At 48.9% G+C, this 21,082-nt stretch overlaps 1 protein-coding gene across 2 annotated transcripts; it reads right to left on the bottom strand.

Moving 5' to 3' along the window:
• Positions 1-3,131: 3,131 nt before the first annotated feature.
• On the bottom strand, positions 3,132-19,868 carry SIX2 (SIX homeobox 2). 2 transcript variants are annotated; one of them, XM_028724828.2, is made up of 2 exons: positions 19,204-19,868; positions 3,132-5,442 (listed from the first exon to the last, which is right to left on the bottom strand). In XM_028724828.2, exons 1-2 carry the CDS (start codon positions 19,767-19,769, stop codon positions 5,139-5,141), a joined length of 870 nt encoding a protein of 289 aa, XP_028580661.1. In that variant the 5' UTR covers positions 19,770-19,868; the 3' UTR covers positions 3,132-5,138. The 2 variants fall into 2 exon arrangements, with proteins under 2 accessions (XP_028580661.1, XP_028580660.1); XM_028724827.2 differs by having other exon boundaries at positions 19,210-19,868.
• Positions 19,869-21,082: the final 1,214 nt, after the last annotated feature.

The following is a 21,082-nucleotide window of genomic DNA, read 5'->3' as shown; positions in this document are numbered from 1 at the left end:
GATGGCGTTGAACTACAGCTGCCATAGTGCCTGACCATTAGTCATACTGGCGAGGGATGATGGGAACTGAAGTCCAACAACTTCTGGAGGCCACAAATGTCTCCCCTTGCCCCTCTCCCCACGCATGTAGAGAAATCCCACTGCAAGGCTTCCTCGTGCTCCTTTCCTCTCAAAATCCTGTCCACCTACCGACATGAATGCACCGTGAATTTCAGCAGGCACTGAAGAAACCTGATACAATGTCACAACATAGCCATCACTTCTACTCATGGGATGAAGGGTGTTGGGATCATAGATGTAGTATTTCTGCATCACCATCTACCAAGGTGACGGTGGTGGAAGGAGATGTACTTACACTTCAGCTCACCTGTTCCCTTCTCGCATCTTTGCGCTTGAGGTGTTGGAACCTGATGTGAATTATTGTGTTTCAAGAGTTGGAGAACAAGAAACAAAGTTCATGAGATGATATCCCCTCCCTTCAGAAGTTACGGAGATAAAGAACTACACAACTTTTAGAAGACATCTGAAGGCAGCTTGTATTGGGAAGCTTTTAATGCTGGGTGTTTGATTGTTTTACATATATATATATGCTGTAAGCCACCCAGAGTGGCAGAAGAAACCCAGCCAGATGGGCGGGATATAAATATGATGATGATGATGATGATGTTGTAGTGGAGCAGGGACAACCACCACCGCTCCTTTCACAGCAGGGGGGGAACCCAGCCAGATGGGCGGGGTATAAATAATAAATTATTATTATTTCTTGGGGTGCGATTTGCCAATCCTTTGCATGCCAAACAAGCTAGGCAAATAAGCTAAGCAGAGAGGCTGCATTATTAGCAGAGAGGTTAAGTCTTAAAACTGTCTCTCTTACTTTGACAAATTCCAGGCTCCCTAGACTACGACCAAGCTAATGTTCAACAGGTAGTGCGCAAGCTTCAGAGACCACCAGAGATCTTCCTTAGGCTGGATGTTAAGGAAGGTGAGAGCGAGAAGTAACTATCCCCAAAAGCCGGTGTTGAAACCATAATTCTGTATTACTAAAAGAACAACAACAACAACTTTAAAAAACGATGTTGCTGCATCGTCTCAGAAGGGGCGTGGCTAAAGGAGCTGTCACAAAGCACTCCCCTACTTCAGAATTTAGCCCTAGATCTAAGAGAGGATTCCCTGCTCCCACCAGACTGCATCTCCCAGGATTCCTTGCGGGGGCAGAGCAAGTCTGTTAGGGCCAGAAACAGGAAATAACAGAGCTAGAATTGACTAGCAACAGGCAGAAGCAGTGAAACGTACAAAGAACTCATTCTCTCAGGGACATTACTTGGCGGAGGGGGGAGAATCCAATCCTCTGCCTCTCCCCACCCTTTGCAAATGAAAATCAGGCGCAGTGTGATCAACCGATGTGATGGTCTTTAACCTTTGGGTGGATGTGTACCAAACAATATACCCCCCCCCCAGCTTCCTCTCAATCCTGCGCTAGGAGAGATCCCTTTGAAAACACACAAACACACACACCGTTTTTCTTCCCTCAGCCGCTCTTCATTTTCTACTGCACTGCCATCGCTTCCCTGCAGCTCAATTTCCTCCTGTCCAACCATCTTCCTGCGTGTCCTTCCCCGCTCCCCATCACTGCTGATTGTGCAAAGTGTACAGGTTGGAAGAACCCCCCCCAAAAAAACAACGGCCCTCAAAACACCGCAACCGCAGAGATGCAGCTAAACAGATTATCAAGAGTGAAATCCAGCAAAACGTTTATTGCAAGAGGTGGTTGGGTAGGTTGGGGGTAATGTTGTAAAATCGTATGTTTACAACAGTAGACGCAACAAAATGGATTTAACGTGGCACACACTTCTGTGGTCTACAGCCCGCCTATCAGATCCCTCAAACCCCTTCTTCCCCAAACTCTTCTCTTCTAAACTTTTGGATCCTCTGAAAGACTCTGCGGGACGCCACCTTTCCTGGGTTCCATCTGTATCTTCTCTGCATCTCTCACACATTTCTTCTTCTTTGCTAAACAGGTACATTTCTCTTCCCCTCTCCCGCTCCAGTCCACCCCTATTTCCCCAAATCTCCGGGCCCAACATAGGAAGCTACCCTATACCGAGTTGAACACCTGGTCCATCTAGCCCACTATTGTCTACACTGACTGCCAGCAGCTCTCCAGGGTTTCCGACGGAGACTTTCCTTGTTCTACCCGGAGATGCAGATATTGAACTTGGGTCCTTCTGCATGCATGACATATGCTCTACCACTGAACAAGGGCCCTTCTCTCCAACCACTGCGGCTGCTGCCTGTATCCAACTGCATCTTTCTAAATCAACTCAATCATGTCCCTAACACAACCGGTACTTTCTTCGTTTTATCGAACCCCACACCGCAACAGTTTCTGAGTTCTTCGGGAGCTTCACACTACGCCACAATAAGTCTCTTCTTTTCAAAGTGTGTGTGTGGGGGGGACTTTCGCCTCCTCCACCCTCTCTCTCTCTTCTCAAGGAGGACTAGGAACTTGAGGAGTGGAAGTGGGATATGGGAAAACGCGCTGGTAAATAGATGGGAGAGGGAAATGATAGCTGTCAACTTAATACTCCAACATTCAGTTTTTAAGGCTAGTTCAGGTGATTGGTTTTTTCTTTTTGTTTGTTTTACGAGTTTAGTTCAAGGATTGGTTAGGCAATAAATGAAGGAAACGGGCAGGTCCCGCCTAATTATTATTCCTGAACACGGGGTCAGAGAGGAGAGCTCTCCAGGAAAGCTTCAGTTTCTTACTTGTACTAAACCACAAGCGTCCACTTACACTGCCTAAACTGTCAAGACTTCCCTGAAGATTTAGGAAAATGTATTTTTCGACTGTGGCACAATTGTCAGCTTGGATACCTTCGCGCCTTTTGGAATTCTCATTCCCAGCAGAAGCTCCTTGAGAAAAGTCTCTCTCTCTCTCTCTCTCTCTCTCTCTCTCTCTCTCTCTCTCTCTCTCTCTCTGTGTGTGTGTGTGTGTGTGTGTGTCTCTCTGTGTGTGAATCCGTGACGGTTAAACCGGTTCCGGTTCATAGTGCAGACACGTATGCAATTATAACCAAAAGGGGGAAACGCGCCGGTTAAAAAGAAACCCAGGATCCCTTTGCACAGTAGGCTGGATTTCTCGATTTTATTATAAAATAGAAGCAGAAATATTATTTTTTTTCCAAATACCGTATTCACATAATATAAACAATACAGAGAAGTTGAGGGGGCCTCGCTGGCGCGTGATAACTTTCCTTGGGTTTCGATGAGCAGCAATGGCTTATTATAATATACACATATAGATAGGTAGAGATAGAGATATAACGCCTGCTCTTGGCCCTGTTATGATTTGAATGGGTGCCGTGGGCTCCAAGCGGGTCAGAGTCCGGGCCTGGCGCACAAGCCCGGACAATTCCGCACATTATCCTGGGTGGCCCCGCAGACTCCGAAGGGGATGGAATAGAGGGGAATATTATTATTATGAATAAAAATATTATTAATAATAAGGGTGATATAGGCTATCTCAATGTTAAATGTGCAAAACGCTGTACAGTCTTTATCCTCACAAACAGCCCTGCGAGGTAGTTCGCCTTTGTTCCCATTTTACAGATGAGGGAACTGAAGCTGAAGAGCGCCCACTGAGTCGAGGAGCTCAACCCAGATCTCCCGGCTTCCAAGTCCAACTCTGGAGCCACTGGATCGACTTGAAGGCAAGTTCTGTGGCTTAAGCGATTTGTGGATCGCACCTTGCTTGTCCTTCACACCTAAAGAATGGCTTAAGGGAGGGGGGGACCACACGAAGAAGACGAAATAAGTCCCTCCCCTTCCCCACTTTCTTTGCCTAGCATCAGCTACAAAGGAGAAGAATAAGGGCTGGGATTCATAGTTGTCAATTTCCCCCTTTTCTTGCGAGGAATCCTATTCGGAATAAGGGAATTTCCCTTAAAAAACGGGAAAAGTCGACAGCTATGCTGTGGTTGCCTATACGGCATCTGGCAGCTACTACAGCGCTGGAATTTCAGCTGCTACTCTCCTCACCAGACTTCTGATCCAGCCCCACAATGCAACGTGCATTCTGCCATTCTCAAGCTATGGTAGCCCCTTTACAGTCAACAGAGTTGCTAGGCTGGAGTCCGATCCAAAAATCTGGGGCGGGGTGGGGGTGGGGGTTGAGGGGAGAAGCCTCCCGTTTGGAAAGAAGCCCCCCTGGTTTCAGCCAGACATTATTCCCGACCACGTTGTTTCCCAAGATTCAGAAGCAGGACAAACCGGATGGGATGGAGTTGCCAACTTCGCAAGCAGCATCTGCGCTCGATTAATAGGCCTTCCCTCCACCCTCTGCGGCTTCAGATGCGGAAACGAGGAGGGCCAATGGCTTTAGAGATGGTTTTGAAAGGGGATTAGAACTAACTGGATGGACAATAGATGTACCAAGCTAGAGGTCGCCAGCCGTGATGGCAATGGAAGCTTCCGATCAGAGGCAGCAGACGCCTCCCTGAAGACCATGTTGCCGGAGAGCAATTGGCATTCAGAATGGGGTTAAGAGCTGGGGAGTGGGGCAACTCTCTGCTTCCCAGAGGCCTCTGGTTGGCCATGGAGGAGAAGACGGTGCTGCTGGTGCCTGGTGGACCTTATGGTTTCTTCAAGGCCTACAAAGCTTCACTTGTTGCTGATCAGGGTTCAAGCGCAGCTCCAGAGGCCGGCTGAGAAGTTGGCAACCCCCAAACTGGACCTGATAAACTCCCATAGAGAGTGTGGAGGCTGAAGCTGCCAGCCACGTCCCTTCCTCTCCCAAGTGAGGGGCTGCCCTGACCTCCTTTGCTCCCCTTCCACCATCCCCACCCCTGCAAAACCACACACACAACATCAACTCCTAAGGAAGAGTCCACCAGCTTCGCCAAACCCTCTTAAGACTTGCCAGGGTCTTGAGGTTACAAGTACCTTCCCCAAAAGTCATTAGCTAGCCGACCAAGCATTGATCCAAAGCCAGACAACGGATCCGTGTGAAGGAGCTTGCTATCCCTTTCAATGTTTCAGGTAATAGGTATGAGTGTTTTGTTTCTTTAAAAAAAGAAATAATAATAAAAAGCCGAGTGGGAAGCATGGATTCAAGGGACATCATGGGTGCCACGAACGTCTTAAGAGCCCAGGTCGACCAGGTTGGAGGACATGGAGTTGAGGATGGAGTCTTGCAAACTGTGGTGGTGCAGAGGGTCCGCGCTGGGTACAGGAATGGCACTAGGACCCTGGGGGTGGCCCAAGCTGTGGAGCGGCTGCAATCCTGGGTTCGAATTAAGCAGTAAAGCCGGGCTGGACGAAGAGTGATCCGGCGTCCCCGAGGGCGTTTTCTCGTCTTCGGAGCTGCCCAAAACCGCCTTGTTGCCGTTCAGGGAGGAGGAAAGCGGGTTGTGGCCGTTGGAACTGGAATTCTCGTTGTTTTCCCTAGAAGGGAGAAAAGGAAAAAAGAGAGAAAATTAGGCTGTAAAAGGGGACCAGTCTCTTCCCTTCCCTTCCCGCCCCCCCTTCATGCAGATGGTATCGACCGGATTGAATGCATGGTTCCCTGAAGCAAGTCCCGCTTGAGTAAGTGACCCAAGCACAGAGTCCAACCACAGGCATATATTTTCTCAGAAGTAAGTTCTGTTGCAATCAAGGGGACTTGCAGCGCAGTCCACGGCAGGACCCTTCCATCCATGGTGAGGCAATCGCCTCGGGTAGCAAGATCCACAGGGGCAGTAGATCCCAATGTAGATCTTTATTCCCTCCTTGCTCCTGATATAGTCACTCATCCTTTCGTCCCTGGCAAGACGAGGGGGCACTATTTTGTGGTTCACCTCAGGTGCCAAAATGTCCTGGGCCAGCACTAATCCATGGCCCATATATTGTTTTTAATATTCAGTTGGAAGCCACCCAGAGTGGCTGGGAAAACCCAGCCAGATGGGCTGGGTATAAATAATAGATGATGATGATGATATAAAGCACATGCCCTCCAAAGAACTGTAGCTTACCCTTCACAGAGTTATGGTTGTTAGTAAGGTAAAAGGTAAAGAACTCCTGGACGATTAAGTCCAGTCAAAGGCGACTATGGGGTGCAGTGCTAATTTTGCTTTCAGGCTAAGGGAGTCGTTGTTTGTCCCCAAACAGCTTTCCGGGTCATGTGGCCAGCATGACTAAACCGCTTCTGGTGCAACGAGACACCGTGACGGAAGCCAGAGTGCACGGAAATGCCTTTTATGTTCCCGCCACAGCAGTACCTATTTATCTACTTGCACTGGCGTGCTTTCGAACTGCTAGGTTGGCAGAAGCTGGGACAGAGCAACAGGAGCTCATCCCTATGGCGCAGATTCGAACTGCTGAGCTTCTGATCAGCAAGCCCAAGTGGCTCAGTGGTTTAGACCAGTGTTTCCCAACCTTGGGCCTCCAGCTGTTTTTGGACTACAACTCCCATCATCCCTAGCTAGCAAGACCAGTGGTCAGGGACGATGGGAATTGTAGTTCAAAAACAGCTGGAGGCCCAAGGTTGGGAAACACTGGTTTAGACCACAGCACCACCCACGTCCCTACAGTTGTTAGAGCCCTTAAGAAACTACAGTTCCCAGGATTCTTTGGGTGGGTGATTTAAATGTGTGGTGTGTACACAGCTGGAAGTCCTATTAAATTCAATGGGTCTTACTCCAAGGTAAGGGGTTAGAATTGCAGCGCTACTCCCTAGGAAAGGTTAGAGAGCTCTAATGCATTTCAGACTTCAACCATTCTAGATAAGCTTCTGGGGAAGGAAGTCCCCTTGAAATCACTGGAGAGTGAATGAACGTGGATAGAGTTGGGTTGCACGTCTGTCACTGACGAAGACGCTGATTCCATTTCTCCCTTTGGATCCTGAAACCTGACATCATTGAGAGAAAGGGCCAAGCCTCTGTGGCAGAGCATAAATGCACTTACCTGGACTCAACCACACACCTAGGGTTATTGTGAGAATAACATGGGAAAGGGGAAGAATCATAATCTATACAACTCCATGCAACCCAGCCCGATAGGCAGGGTATAAATAATAAAATTGTTGTTGTTGTTGTTGTTGTTGTTGTTGTTGTTGTTGTTGTTGTTGTTCATTATGACCTACTGAAGGGCTGAGTAGTAGAGCATACAGGTAGGTAAAAAAAAAGTAAAAGAGCCCGGATGGTTAAGTCCAGACAAAGGTGACTATGGACCTGTGGTGCTCATCTCACTTTCGTCTTGCATTTGTGCACAGACAGCTTTCCGAGTCATGTGGCCAGCATGACTAAACCAATTCTGGTGCAACGGAACACCATGACAGAAACGGAAATGCTGTTTACCTTCCTGCCGTAGTGGTACCTATTTATCTGCTTGCACTGGTGTGCTTTTGAACTGCTAGGTTGGCAGGAACTGGGACAGAGCAACAGGAGCTCACCCCATCACACAGATTTGAACCACCAACCTTCTGATCAGCAAGCCCAGGAGGCTCAGTTGTTTAGACCACAGTGCCACCCAGTCCCAGGTTCATCCTCAGACATATCCAGATCGGTTTTGCAAAGTCTTCTGCCTGAAAACTCTAGATAGTTGCTGCTAGTCAGTTTGACAATACTGATCTAGAGCTTCCTATGTTTCTGTGCTATATTACAGTTTCTCCCCCCCAAAAAAAAATGACTCAAAAGTTAAGTTTGTGTTCTTCCTACTATTCAAAATTTGGATATTAGCTTATTTCTTCCCCCTTTTTAAACTTTAGAATCACATGGTACAATTTCCCACAATCTGCAACCCACAGAGACATATTTAAGTGTGTTTCATCCCATTGAATGCTCATTGGATACACAGTCTTTGGAACCCAGGTTTAAATCCCCATTGACCTAGGTCTTCAGAAAAGGCACCTCATATAATTATAGTACTATACCAGGAACCAAGGTATGAGACCCTGCAGGCATGTCCAAAGTCCATTTCAGGGGCCTAATCCGGCCTGCCAGTTGATTTAACCTGTAGCAGTATATGTCCTGGGGCACCCCCCCCCAAAAGCTCGGTGGCGCTGTGGGTTAAACCACAGAGCCTAGGACTTGCCGATCAGAAGGTCGGCGGTTCAAATCCCCGTGACGGGGTGAGCTCCCGTTGCTCGGTCCCTGCTCCTGCCAACCTAGCAGTTCAAAAGCATGTCAAAGTACAAGTAGATAAATAGGTACTGCTCCAGTGGGAAGGTAAACGGTGTTTCCGTGCGCTGCTCTGGTTTGCCAGAAGTGGCTTAGTCATGCTGGCCACATGACCCGGAAGCTGTACACCAGCTCACTCGGCCAATAAAGTGAGATGAGCGTCGCAACCCCAGAGTCGTCCGTGACTGGACCTAATGGTCAGGGGTCCCTTTACCTTTACCTTTAACTTCAATCCTAAGAAAGCTCAACAACTTTGGTCGGCCCTCACAAATGTTCACTTCATCAAATCTGGCCCTCTTTGAAAAACGTTTGGGCATCCCTGCGGAAATCTTAATCTCTCCTGGGCAGCCTTCAGTTAGCCACTGTCTCTCAGACCCCACCTACCTACCAGGATTGTTGTGAGGATAACAAACGGATCCAATGCATTTTAATCTTTACTCAAAAGTCAGCTCTCAGGGTATTGTCCTTATTTCAGCCGACTGACTTCCTGCTAGCTGAACGCTTACTGGAAAATATGTTTCGTGGAGCTGAGCTGCACAACTGCTGTCCTAAGGGCAGTTATGCCTTGAAGTGCACAGTCAATTCAGAGCAACCACGCTTGAGATGTGGGTGTGAAATCATCACTCTGATCTCCTTTGAGAGTATGAAAAGGTGTGATTCACATCTCCAGTTAAGAGGAGAAGATGGGGTTGCAGCAATTTTAAGGGCATTCTGGTGAGAAACAAACCCCCCAAAGTAGGGGTTCCAGGAAGCCCCTTCCCCAGCCAGTGGTGTTGTGGGGGGCATGGTCACAGGCACAAAATTCTGAGGGGGCACAACCAGGCACCCCATGTAGGCATCGGCTTCCACAGGGACCCACACCTCACCCTGGCAAAGGTGACAGCTCAGGTCCACTTTGCAACCAACAACAAGGTCTAGGTAACAACTGTTTTCTTCTCTGATGGGGCTGTTCCACCTTCACAACATCTGTGCTGCTGACTCTCGTACTTTTGTTGAAAAACATACAACAACAAAATTAATCAGTTTGAGTCATGCAACTCAAATTGGATCTACTAGGCCCAAATTTTTTAAGCAATATGGACAAAAGTCACTTCTGGGGAACCCTCCTGAATTAGGTGCCTTGAAGCTTTATTAGTTTCATAGCATAGTATATTCACCCCTGACAGTAATACCTCAAGGGCTGGCTCTCCCCCATGTGAACCGATCTGGACCCTGTGATATCATCCGAGGCCCTCCCTTGTGTGCCTCCCCCACAAGAGATCTGTAGGGTGGCCACACGAGCATTTCTATGGTGGAATGCTCTCCTAGCATCCTGGTTACATATCTTTAGGCACCAGGCAAAAACATCCCTCTAATCCGAGGCCTTTGGCTAATTAAACAAGTGATGGCCTGTTTGTGGGGGGGTATTGATTTTGCATGTTACTATGATATACATTTTTGTGTATTTATATTGTAAACTGCCATGTAATCCTTGAGAGGTATAGAAATTTAATTATCATCAACAACAACATTTTTATATTTGCAGGCATGATTACTCTGATTTGCTTTTTTCTCTTTTTCTCTAGTTCTATAGGGTATTTTAAATCGCTACATTCTTTGTGTATGTTACATATTCTATGTGTGTTTCTAAAACAGACCCCTGAAGAACGCAGAATTGTTTAGTTACGTTAAGGTTGATTTGATTAAAGAATAGTAAACTATAGTGACTATGTCACCAGATTTTTTCATTTGCTTGTTATAAAGTTTTTTCATATAACTAATTCATACTTTTCTGTTTTGTGGTTTTTTTATCATTGGATCCCAATTTGTTTTTGCTTTTTTATTTAAAACATTATATATATATCTATAAACATAAAGGGGTCTCGATTGGTAGTGAGCAATTTGTATGACTCCAAGACCACCACTCCTATTCCAGCTACCTCCTGCTAGAAACACTCAGGTTCTTTCCATCCCCACTGTGGTGCCCTCAGAGCAGAACTGTGGGGGCCAAAGTCTAGGTAATTATCATATAAAGAGAGCCCCACCCTCAATAGTCAGAGCTTTGGTCCTCTAGGTGCTGCTGACCCCCAACTCCCATCAGCCAGCAGGGCACCTGGACAAGGATGAAGGGAATTGTAGTCTAACCTTCCCGGAACTGCAACACAAACATTTCTTTTCTCAACTCACTGGAGCCTCTAGGATCTCGGCCTGCGCCCTGTTCCCTAGGCAGGAAATCTTGGGTGCAGCCATCTTCACAAGACCGCTCATTGCGCGCAATGCTTTGCGCATACTAACTTCCCATCCAAGGTGTCACATCCTGAAGCAGTCGCTTAAAGGCGCGAAAAGAGAGAGTTTGGCGGATGACACGTTTGGAAATAATGTCCCGCTGATTTAGAACCGAGATGCCAATTATCTGACTTCTGCTTTAACCAGCTGTGGATGGGGAGGAGGAAAATAAAATTCGGGCTTCCACAGCCTCTGCCTGCCCTGCAACCCCCCAGGGCCTCGTTGAGTCGATCTCGGGTCTTGTAAACAGTTTGCGGCCGGCTCAGTAAAAAAGTGTGGTCTGATAAAAACGTTCCTCTCCTCCCTCTCTCTCCTGCAGAGATTAGGGAGCCTTTGGAGGGTGGGAGAAGCGGACGCGTTAGCACTTCAGTCCTCGGCCCAGAAAGGAAAAGCAACGCATTCTGGCCGCCGTTTGCTCCGGCTAAATCTAACATCGCAAATACGGGAATGGAAAAAATATATCTGCGTTGGGGTCCCTTCCTCAGATCTCGGCTGGGGCTAAACCCTTTTCCTCCCCGTCCATTCTGAAGCTCGAATGTGTGTGTCTACTGTATATACTGAAATATATTCCAACCTACAGTAGCAAAGCAGAGGCATTTTCTTTTCTTGAACCAGGAGCGGAAATGCCCTCCGTGGCTCGTGGCACGCAAATATTTCCTTCATCCGGCAACACCTCGGTGGCTACACACACTACTGGGGCCGGAGGAGGGGAGCGGAATTGGCTTCAGTTGCCCTGGCTTCCCAACAAATAAGACCGCGATCCTAAACCCGCTTATTTGAGCTCCATCGGAAGCGGGAAGGAAGCGAGGAGAAAATATCTACCTCTAAATAAGTATGCTGGCGTCATTTCGATGGAATCCGACTGCCAGGTAAACACGTTTAGGTTTGCAACCTAACACTTCGATGCTAAATTGCGCGATCCTAAATCCGTTGACTCAGAAGTACACCCCACCGCATTTCAAGAGAACTTTTTTTAGTAAGGGAGTTTAGGGTAGCAGCCGCAGTTTCTGAGAGGCTGGATTAAGTGCGAAAGCCACCGAGTTCCGATAAAGTTTTTTTAACAGAAGGAGATCGCTGTAAGGGAGTTTATTTGAAATAAATCAACAACCAGCCCCGATGATCGGCATGCGCGTTTGCTCAGAAGACGCTCCTGCGGAATTCACTGAGACTAAGCGTGCGCAAGACTGCCGCCGAAGAGTCTTGTGGCAACTGGAAGACTCGCAGTTCGCTTTTTCTGCAGCGTGGATAGGAGAGAGCCTGTTTCCTTGGATGCGGGAAGCGGACGAATCGTCTTTACGCTGGACACTCCACACCATCTAAGTAGCAGCTTCTCCGCGGCCGAAAATTAAGCCACCATAAAATGGTTAGGCTCCCAAGTGCCACAAGTCTCGGAAAGAAGCGGAGGAGGGTCGTCTTCTAGAATTGAGAACCAAAAGCGGCTTCCTTATTAGGGCAGAAAAGCGCCCCATCGAGGCTCCGCTAATACTTTATCTGAAATCCTGCACTGTGCTGTAGTTTTATCTGGTAGATTCTTAGCCCTAACAATTCAGCGGTATCACTAGCTCGTTAGGCTGTTAGTCCAACTCTAACCACCCTGAATGCATCCAAGGCCTGGAGAATATACTTTTTCCTCCTATTTCTGCCGCGAGCCATTTTGCGGAAACCATCCCATTTTCACGAAGCGATGCAGTTCAGAGGGTTCTTGGGTCTCTCCCACCCCCGCACGGCTTCCTTTGCAACAAATGCATTTTAACCCCTTTCTTCAGTATTGCTGCCCCTCGATTTGGAAAACGACCGAGCCCTGCAAGCACCCACCCCACTGAAGTCAACGGGGCTGCTGGGTTATGTGGATAGGTTGTGGGCTGTGTGTAAATATGTAGCATGCTGTCCTCCTCCTTGGCAACATATTATCTTTAAATTGGGTTTTCCCGTCGCGATTCAGATCTTTTCACATGCATTAGATCGCTAATCCTGTCAGACAGGTCACTACATTATCATTTCCATTTTACAGATTTGGTGGGTATGGATGGGTGAGGACTGAGATATATTGGTTTGCCTAAGACCAGCCAAATCCTACCGGGGAACTCCCAGGACTAGGCTCAAACCCACCGCTGTTAGGCTACGATCTATGCCTATTTACCTTGGAGCAAGCCACACTGCACCCGATGGCGTTTACTTCGGAGTAGACATGAGCAGAAACCTGCTGTTAAGCACTATGATGCGCCGGCCTTTCTTCACTTAAATGCAGATAAAGGATTAAACAATGCACCTCGACGCATTTTGTATTGTACCTGGATATTTCAGAATACATAGGACACGCCTCTTGAAACATTATTTAATAAAGCTACGCGTTTATATAAATGTAACCCTTTAAAAGCTCGATTTAAAACTCAAGATACATCCAAGCGTTTAAGCAGACTTGTTTCCAGTCAATGAGGAGACGTCGACTCAAATCCAAGCGCGTTCGGGCTGCAATCCTGTTCACACTCGCGTGGGGGATAATTCCCACTGAATTCAATAGCTCTTACCACTGAGCAGACACAAACAGGACGGCGCTGTTCATAAAGCACATGCGGGTGATTCAGTTTGGATGCGCAGCCTAATTATTTAAGAAAGCGGCACACCACTCCTAAGCAAAGTTTCGCAACAATCAGCAGTAATTGCTAATTGACAATAATTGCTGCCAACCTTAACTACCTTTATTTGCAAGCAAGACCTACTGTTCACCACATAAGAACACAAGACGAGCCTGCAGAATCAGGCCAAAGGCCCATGTAATCCAGTATCGGGTTCTCACAGTGGCCAACCAGATGCCTATGGGAAACCAGGGAGCAGAACATGAGCACAAGAGTAACCTCCTCCTTTCCAGCAACGGGTATTTGCAAGCACTGCTGCCAAGAACTGCGGAGGTAGAGCATAACCATTGTGGCTGGTAGCCCTCTCCACCAAATCTCCTTTTAAAGCCATCCAAGTTGGTGGTTCATCTCTGCTCCCTGGGGAAGTGAATCCCATAGGATTGTCTGTGCGCTGCGTGAAGATGTGCTTTCCTTGATCTGTCCCAAATCTCACAAAATTCAGCTTCATTGGATGTCAACCAGTTCCAGTATTATGAGAGATGATGATGATGATGATGATGATGATGATGATGATGATGATTGGTTTATCCGCTTTCTTCATGCCATATGTAATTTTTTTAAAAGACGAACTCTGATCTCATGGCATGGTTTTGGTATTTTAATGCTTACTTTGATTTCATAAAATCATAGAAGGGACCCCGAAGATCATCAAGTCCAACCCCCCGCTATGCAGGAATAGGCAGATGTCCCGTACCAGGATCGAACCAGCAACCTTTGCATGGTGAGCACCATGCTCTAACCAACTGAGCTACCCAGGTGTGATGTTTTCTGGTTACATGCTGTGAACACAGATGGTTCGGAAGAAAAGTACAACTAGCTAATAAATAAAATGTGTACTCGGAGGTAAGTCCCGTCCAGGTCAGGATAGCTAACTCCCGGGGTAAGTGCCCCAAAGAAGGCTGCCTTACTTTACTCCCAAGTAAGCCTTCACTCTTAAACACCTTCCATAGAGAGTTAATCTCACACTGAACCCAGTGGGGCTGAGTCTTCTTAAAGACTGGTTTAAAATTGGGCTGTAAAATCATATTATCCCCACTGGCTGCAGCGGAATTAACTCTAGGACTGTTACCCTAAGCGTCACTTGTAATGATGGGAACGTACTCTTCCAGGTAAAGGGAAATACGTTAATGCCTGACATCAACCTTCGCCAGTCCGGTGCCTTCCAGATGTTGTTGGATTATAACTCTCAGCCAGGACTGCGCAAGCATTGCATCTGGTGGGCACCAGGTTGAGGAAGGTTGTTAGCAGTCTCCATCGATAAACCAGTGGCGGAGGGCTTAATGCCCTGTGATCACACCTATAAGCGCGCAGCGTTACTCAGCTGGGAATCAAACTGCAGACGTCCAGGCGAAGCTAAAGCTATGGGCACGGTAGGGTGATATTGGGGAAAGGGGACATTTGTCCCTTTTTCATCTGGAAAAACGGAGATCGTTCGGTAAGGGGGACCACCCTGCTTGCGGGACGCTGCCGTCTGTTAAGGAGGATTCAGTATCCTGTTCAGGATGCTAATTCTCTTCCACCTCAGCGAGAGAGAGCGCCTATGATGTGTTCCTCCGATTAGCAGTAAATGGGCATCTTTCATCTCACCAACCCTAGACTGGCCAGGCGATTCTCTCCGCTTTCCACCCGCGGGAGAAAATAAGCTTATGTCAACTAAGCGAAATGGATGGAGGCCGCGAACCGAGTCGAGTCAAACCGCCTGCCTTGAACTCTGCTCGGCTACTTTACCTGAGCCATTAACAGTTTCAAAATGTGTGTGTTTTCCACTGAGGCAGCAGCGTTATGACAGTTAAGTCGCAAGGACTTAGAACTCAGAGGGACTTATTTTCGACAGGGGGCAACGGATCTAGGATCGGGTTAAACGTTCTGCGCAGAACGTCTAGCCCGATCCTAGACCTATTGACCCCCATCGAAAATAAGCGCACAAGTACTAGTCTTGTCCCGGACGTAAATTCCTCCCGGACCTCTAGATTGAACAGATTAAACATAATATTTTGGGACTTGGGAAAACTGCCTTCAAGGACACTGGCGTGCACGCGATGCAGCCACCAGAAGCGCATTTTCTGGAGAAGGCGACCCTGAATTTTGTCATGGGAAAGAGATGTCACCTTTAGCAGGTTCTAGTAAAAGCAAGCTACTTACACGCTTTGGGAGACGGAGTTGCGCAGCGGTGATGGTTTGGGGTGAAAATAAACTGCATTTTAATTCACAGAGGTTTACTAACAGCTGTCAGTTTTGCAACCTGTCTCTCAGACAAGTGCCCAACGCCGCAAAGGCCGCTTATTCATTAGAAAGGGCAGAGGCCCCTGTCCCTAGATACCCGCGCAAAATGGCGATCCTCTTCCCAGTCAAGACCAGCAAAGGTAGATATTCTCAGAATTTGGACCCACGCAGTGACAAACGCGCGCTGCAGGAAGCTCCTTTCAACTCCGCGGGGCGGAAAGGATTGTCCCGCAGCTCGGAGCCCCGCCTGCAACCCAGGCAGAATGTGCTCAAGAGAAACTAGCGCCTTTTTTTTTTTTTTGCAACAGGTCGGCGCATAAATGATAAAAACAGACGACTTGGATTCAAAGCAATTTTCAGCCCTGTTAAAGACAGCGGGGATTGAAATCACCTTGGCGCTTGGGTTTCAAGTATCCAGGAATTTGGATTTAAACCTTACGCCACCCCCGCTTCCCAAATGTTCGGGATCGTGGTGCTAATTTCGAATAAAAGCTGCGATCCCATCAATGCACGCCCTTATTGGGGAGTAAGCCCTGTGGTGGGGTGCCTCCCGGTGAAGGCACGCATGGGCTCCGGCTGCCTTTGGGTGGCCCTTATTGGACCTCCAGACGAAGTTTACTTTTGCATGCAAAATCCAGCCGGCCACCTCTAAAGTGGAACCCAGATTCTCCGGCGAGTTTTCCAAGAGAGTGGTTTCTGGATGGCCGCCTCAGAGTACAGTAGAAGGGAGAGAGAGCGCCGGTCCAACCAGATGATATCTGCTTTATTAGGCCCACATGTGGGTGGAAGCAGAGGGAGCCGCGACTATGTTTTGGATTTTCTACCAACGCTAGCTCACCAGAAAATACCTTTGAACTCACTTATGGCGCAGGAGGGTGCCAAAAGTGAATTCAGCCGGCCCGCGGAAGACTTGCACATCAAAGGTGCGCGTCCGGGTCCTCCCGGTATTCGGCTGCTTGGCTCTTTCACACGTGTTAAGTGTACAAGGGCTGACACTTGCCCTCTCTGGCTGTGTGAGTGGGTTTCGAAATTGCTGCGAGCTTTCTGTTGCGAGGAATTAGATTGGGCTTTTTCGGCTCACCCGTCCTTCTAGACCCGTTAACTGGCCTCCGTATTTGTTTTTAAAGCCATATTATATTCTCCATTTCAGGCCGGTTTAACAAGGTTCTGAAGTTATTTTCCGTCGGCTCCCCTAACCCAGTTTCTAAATATGTTTTTTTGGGGGGGAGGAACCCTCTCAAGCTAGTTAGTTACACACTGGGAGATTAGGGAAAGTGCCCCTCAGCAAAACAAAAGACTCCCATGAAATCAGAGGGGATGACCGCTCGGCCAAAGAGTTTAGGGTGGCGGTGCGCGGCTGCAACGTACAAGCGTCCGCTCGGGAGCACTGACAGCCCCACGGCTTCACACAGAGAATTTACTGAGAAACCCATCCTGTTCGATGGGACCCATGTCCCGGTACGAACTACAAGGGAGGGATGAGAAGACGCTAGTAGCGGTGGGTGGCTTCCCGAAACTCCAAACAACCACCCACTTACTCCAGAGTAGTACTATCTGAGTTGCTAGGCTATCACAACAACGTGGGCTTCCTTAATCCACCGACAGAGCTAACAATACCGTGGCGGCTCGTGTGCTGCTGGCAAGTCCACGTTAAACAGGCTTCCTATAAAGCGTTTAAGGCCTAAGCTAGCAGTGCCCAGCTTTTCGGCTCTTCTCTCTGGCGTCGAGATTCTATTCGATTCTGTCTCACTGTGGTTCAATGCCTGCAGCCTTCAGAATCCCTTTGGAGCCAGTTCGGTTCGTTTTCCACCACTAATTTCACATCCCCTCGAAACAGGATGGGTAAACCTTTACGGGTTTGTATACGAGGCTGATTTACTCAGGGAGAGAATCCATGCTGTTAGGAGCGGCCCAACTGCGTGTGTATTTATTTACTCAGAGTTAAGGCCCCCAGGTCGGACTGATCCGACATAGGGCCGCAGTTTCGGAACTGTGCTACGATCGAAAAGCTGCCCATTTATTCTAGGATAGCCCTCTCTTAACGCCAATTCGTTGCTCCTTAAGAGTCAGCTACTGAACAACTATTTCCATCTCAGAAGATAGTTTCATAAGAGGAATTAAAACATAATCCAACATCCGACGATTTTTCTTCTAGATCATAGTGTTCTGACTTATACGAACGCTCTTGTGTTCACAGTTTATTAGTAATTGATGGGACGCGTTTGCATTGATTAATATGAAATTATTATAGCATATTTCTGTCCCACAGTTCATTATTATCCTTCCATCTACTATCTGGAATCTGTCCCATCCCTCTTACTGAAGCAATGGAATGAAAGGGAACTTGTATCCGGATAGATAAGCAGCCACTTTAACGTGAACGGAAACTCCTGAGATTTATTTCCCTTGAAAATGTGCCGTTTCTGAACAATGTGGGGTATGTCTGTGTGCTCCTGGCCCAACGCATTTTGAAAACCCTGGCTTTCTCTTCAGCTGGTATCCTAAGTGAATTCAAGGGCTTGTCAAAGTGAGAAAGAGATTTACAGCTGGCCGCAGGAAACGTGTTAATTGTGATCATCACCAAGGGTTAAAATCACTGATGATTGTGGCTTTAGCCACACACTCACCCAGGGGCAAAGAAGTTCGCTTTTATAGAGTTGGGGGCCTACTGGGACCATTCTACAAGCAAGCAGCTTTTTCCAACAGTGCTGCGCGAAGTTACTTACTACCTTTCCTCCACTTTAAACTACTACACTGGTGTGGAGTCCCATTGTAAAGAGTAGAATTGCCGGCAACAGCGCGGAAACTCGGGCTGGGTAGGAAGAATTTAACTCATGCAGCTCAATCCCAGGCGCTGGAAGTTGAGGAGCACCGATTCGAATGCGACTTGCACCCAGGTAAGTGAATTTAGGATTGCAGCTTTTAATTTTGATTCCCACCAGGAGTTCGTGTGTTCGGGATGGGGTATTAAACGTGGTTAATTTTGCTGGCGAGGAAGGACCCGATGGTCTTCTAAAGTCTTAAGGTGTATTTGTTTAATATGCATCAGAGATATTAACTAGCAGAATTAATACCTCCCTCCTTTTAGTATTGTTTTGAGTGCTTTCTTCCTTTGTGGAGAAACGGCTCACTCAACACGTTTCTGTTACATAAATATGTAGCCAAGATTGAAGTCCAACACTGATTCATTAAAGTATTCCCTATTGAATTCAATGGCATTTACTTCCAAGTAGATAAGGATGGGGCCGCGAAGTAAATGAAAGTTGAGAAAACTACATATATTTTCCCGGGAAGCGGAAAAGAGTTAGTCAGAATAGGAAGTTGGCCTGATTGTGAAAAGGAACGAAGGAAGATCCAGCTTTCTCCTGTTCCATTTACTTTAAAACTCTGTTCCAGTTCTTCCAAATCAAGATTTCAGAGGAAGTGGCCTGGGAGAGAAGCCGAAGCAAAGCGATTTAGCTTTGGCGGGGCAACCCAGTGCTGCTCTCGAGTAAAACTAGTTCCTGGGGGGCGGGCGCGGGGAGTCAACTGGTTGGGACCTGTGTGTTCCTGCTATTCCGATCGCATTATATGAAAGAAACGGCGAAAAGTTAAGATTGCTGTTTTACAAAGAGAATAAAGCGCCACGTTTTAGTTTCATTGCCATCTCCCTTCGCCTTAGGTGAACCTCAAGGCCGGTGGCGCTTTCCCCCGCGGCCTGATCCTCTGCGCGTTTACTCGGGAGCAAGTGCTCGCTAAGTTCAAGGCTGCTTACGCGACAAAAGCGCCTTTTTTGCGCGTCTCAGCGCCGCGCAGTTTGGCCTGGAATGGTTAAGCAAACCTAGGAAGAGTCCGGCACCCCACCGCCCCTCCCCTGGTCCCCAAATCAGAAATCTTTTTCAACAGGGGATGGGGGTCGAAAGAGGGAGCCAGGAGGAAGTACTTACTCGTACCTTTCTTTGGCCTCGGCCGCCCGGTCCCTCTGCCTCCGGTTCTTGAACCAGTTGCTGACTTGGGTGGTGGTCAGCCCGGTGGCTTCGGCCAGCTCCCTCTTCTCCCGAGGGGACGGGTAAGGGTTGTGCGCGTACCATTCCCGCAGCACGCTGCGGCTCTTCTCCTTGAAGCAGTAGCTGGTCTCCTCGCCGTCCCAGATGGAGCGGGGCAGGGGGAACTTGCGGCGGACCCGGTACTTGCCGACCGCCCCTAGGGGTCGCCCCCGCAGCTTCTCGGCCTCGATGTAGTGCGCCTTGAGCCACAGTTGCTGCAGCTTGGGGTGGTTGTGCGCCGAGAACTGGTGGCTCTCCAGGATCTTGTAGAGCTCGCGGAAGTTGCCCCGGTGGAAAGCCACCACGGCCTTGGCCTTCAGCACGCTCTCGTTCTTGTGCAGGTGCTCGCAAGCCGGCAGCGACCACAGGAAGCGCCCCAGCCTCTCGATGTTGCCACCTTGCTGGAGAACCTCGCAGACGCACGCCACTTGCTCCTGGGTGAAGCCAAACGTGGGCAGCATGGACATGGTGGCGGGCGCCCGGGAGAGGCCCTGCTCCTCCTGCCACCGCCGCCTCTTAGCGCATCTGCCCTGGCCGAAAGGGGGCAGCCACTCGGGGTGGGGTAGGGTGGGTGGGTGGTTGGGGGGCGACGCGGCCGAGCGCCCCGCAGGCACCGCCTGGGGGGCAGAACTGGCGGCGGCGGCGGGTCGTGCGGGGGAGGGGGGTGTCCGGGACGCGCGCGCGCGACAGCCGGCACCAATGGAGAGAGGGCTTCGCAAGGGGCCAGCCAACCACAGAGCGCCGGGGCTAACTTACTTACAAATGGAGCCCTCGGGCTTAGGTCAGCGCTGGCCGGGCCGCTGCGCCGGCGCCCCTGGAGCTTAGAGAATCTTCGCGCGCGGGGGAGGATCAAAGGCAGAGCGAGGCGAGCGCTCACTTTCACCTCTTCTCGCTTGCTCTCCTCCTGCCTCTTCGGCTTTTGACCGCCCGCTTGGTTTGTAAGTCCCGGAGTTCCGATCAGCAAACTTTGCGGCTCTATTGTGTGAGAGGCTGCGGCGCTCGCAACAGTGGAACTTTCGCTCTCCCCACCCCCTGGCCGGGCTTGCGAGTTCCACTCACTCTCCTCTCTCCTCTTCTCTCTCTCTTCCTCCCTCCCCCCTCCCCGCTTTCAGCGATAGGATCTCTTACATGTAATCCAGTACTTTAAAAAGTCCTGCTCCCCTCTTCCTCCTTCCTCCTCTTCTTCGTCTCCTCGCTCTCCTCCTCTTCTCTTCTTGCCGGGTCTTCTCTCTCCCTCTCTCTTTTTTTCTTTTCTTCCTCCTTCCCCTCCCCCTCTTCTTCCCCTCCCTCTCTCTTTCCTCCCCCCCTCCAAATAATATTATTCTAAACTGGCATGAAAAAGTGATTAGCCGCGCTGTGATTGGTCCAGTTATTTGACCCGGGGACTGCCAAGGAGAAGACAATTGTTTTAATCAAATTATTTGCCATGGTGACGCTGTCAATCAAAAGTAACCCGATCTGTTTTGAGGTGGCTCCCCGGCTCGGTTGACAGATTGCTTTGAGCCACTCGGAGGAGGGCTTTTTTAGAGTTGGGATATTACTAAGAAGTGGAAGATGCCTGGTTGGGGGTGGGGGGGAGAGAGAAAGCAGAGCGGGTGGGGAGAGAAATAAATGTCTGCTGTGATTGACGTTGCAAAACACGGAAAGAGGGGGGAGTCCCACCCAGGCCTGACCGCTGACTGACAGCGGGGGCGCTGCAACACCGACAGGTCTCCCAATCCTACCGTTTCGACTTCTAGTTTGATGCTTTTCACTTCGAAACAATCTCAGATTTGGAGGA

The sequence above is a fragment of the Podarcis muralis genome, chromosome 3 (genome assembly GCF_964188315.1).
Source record: "Podarcis muralis chromosome 3, rPodMur119.hap1.1, whole genome shotgun sequence".
Taxonomy (NCBI): domain Eukaryota; kingdom Metazoa; phylum Chordata; class Lepidosauria; order Squamata; family Lacertidae; genus Podarcis; species Podarcis muralis.
Note: the sequence above shows the minus strand (reverse complement) of the source record. Positions and strands in the feature narration are given on the sequence as shown.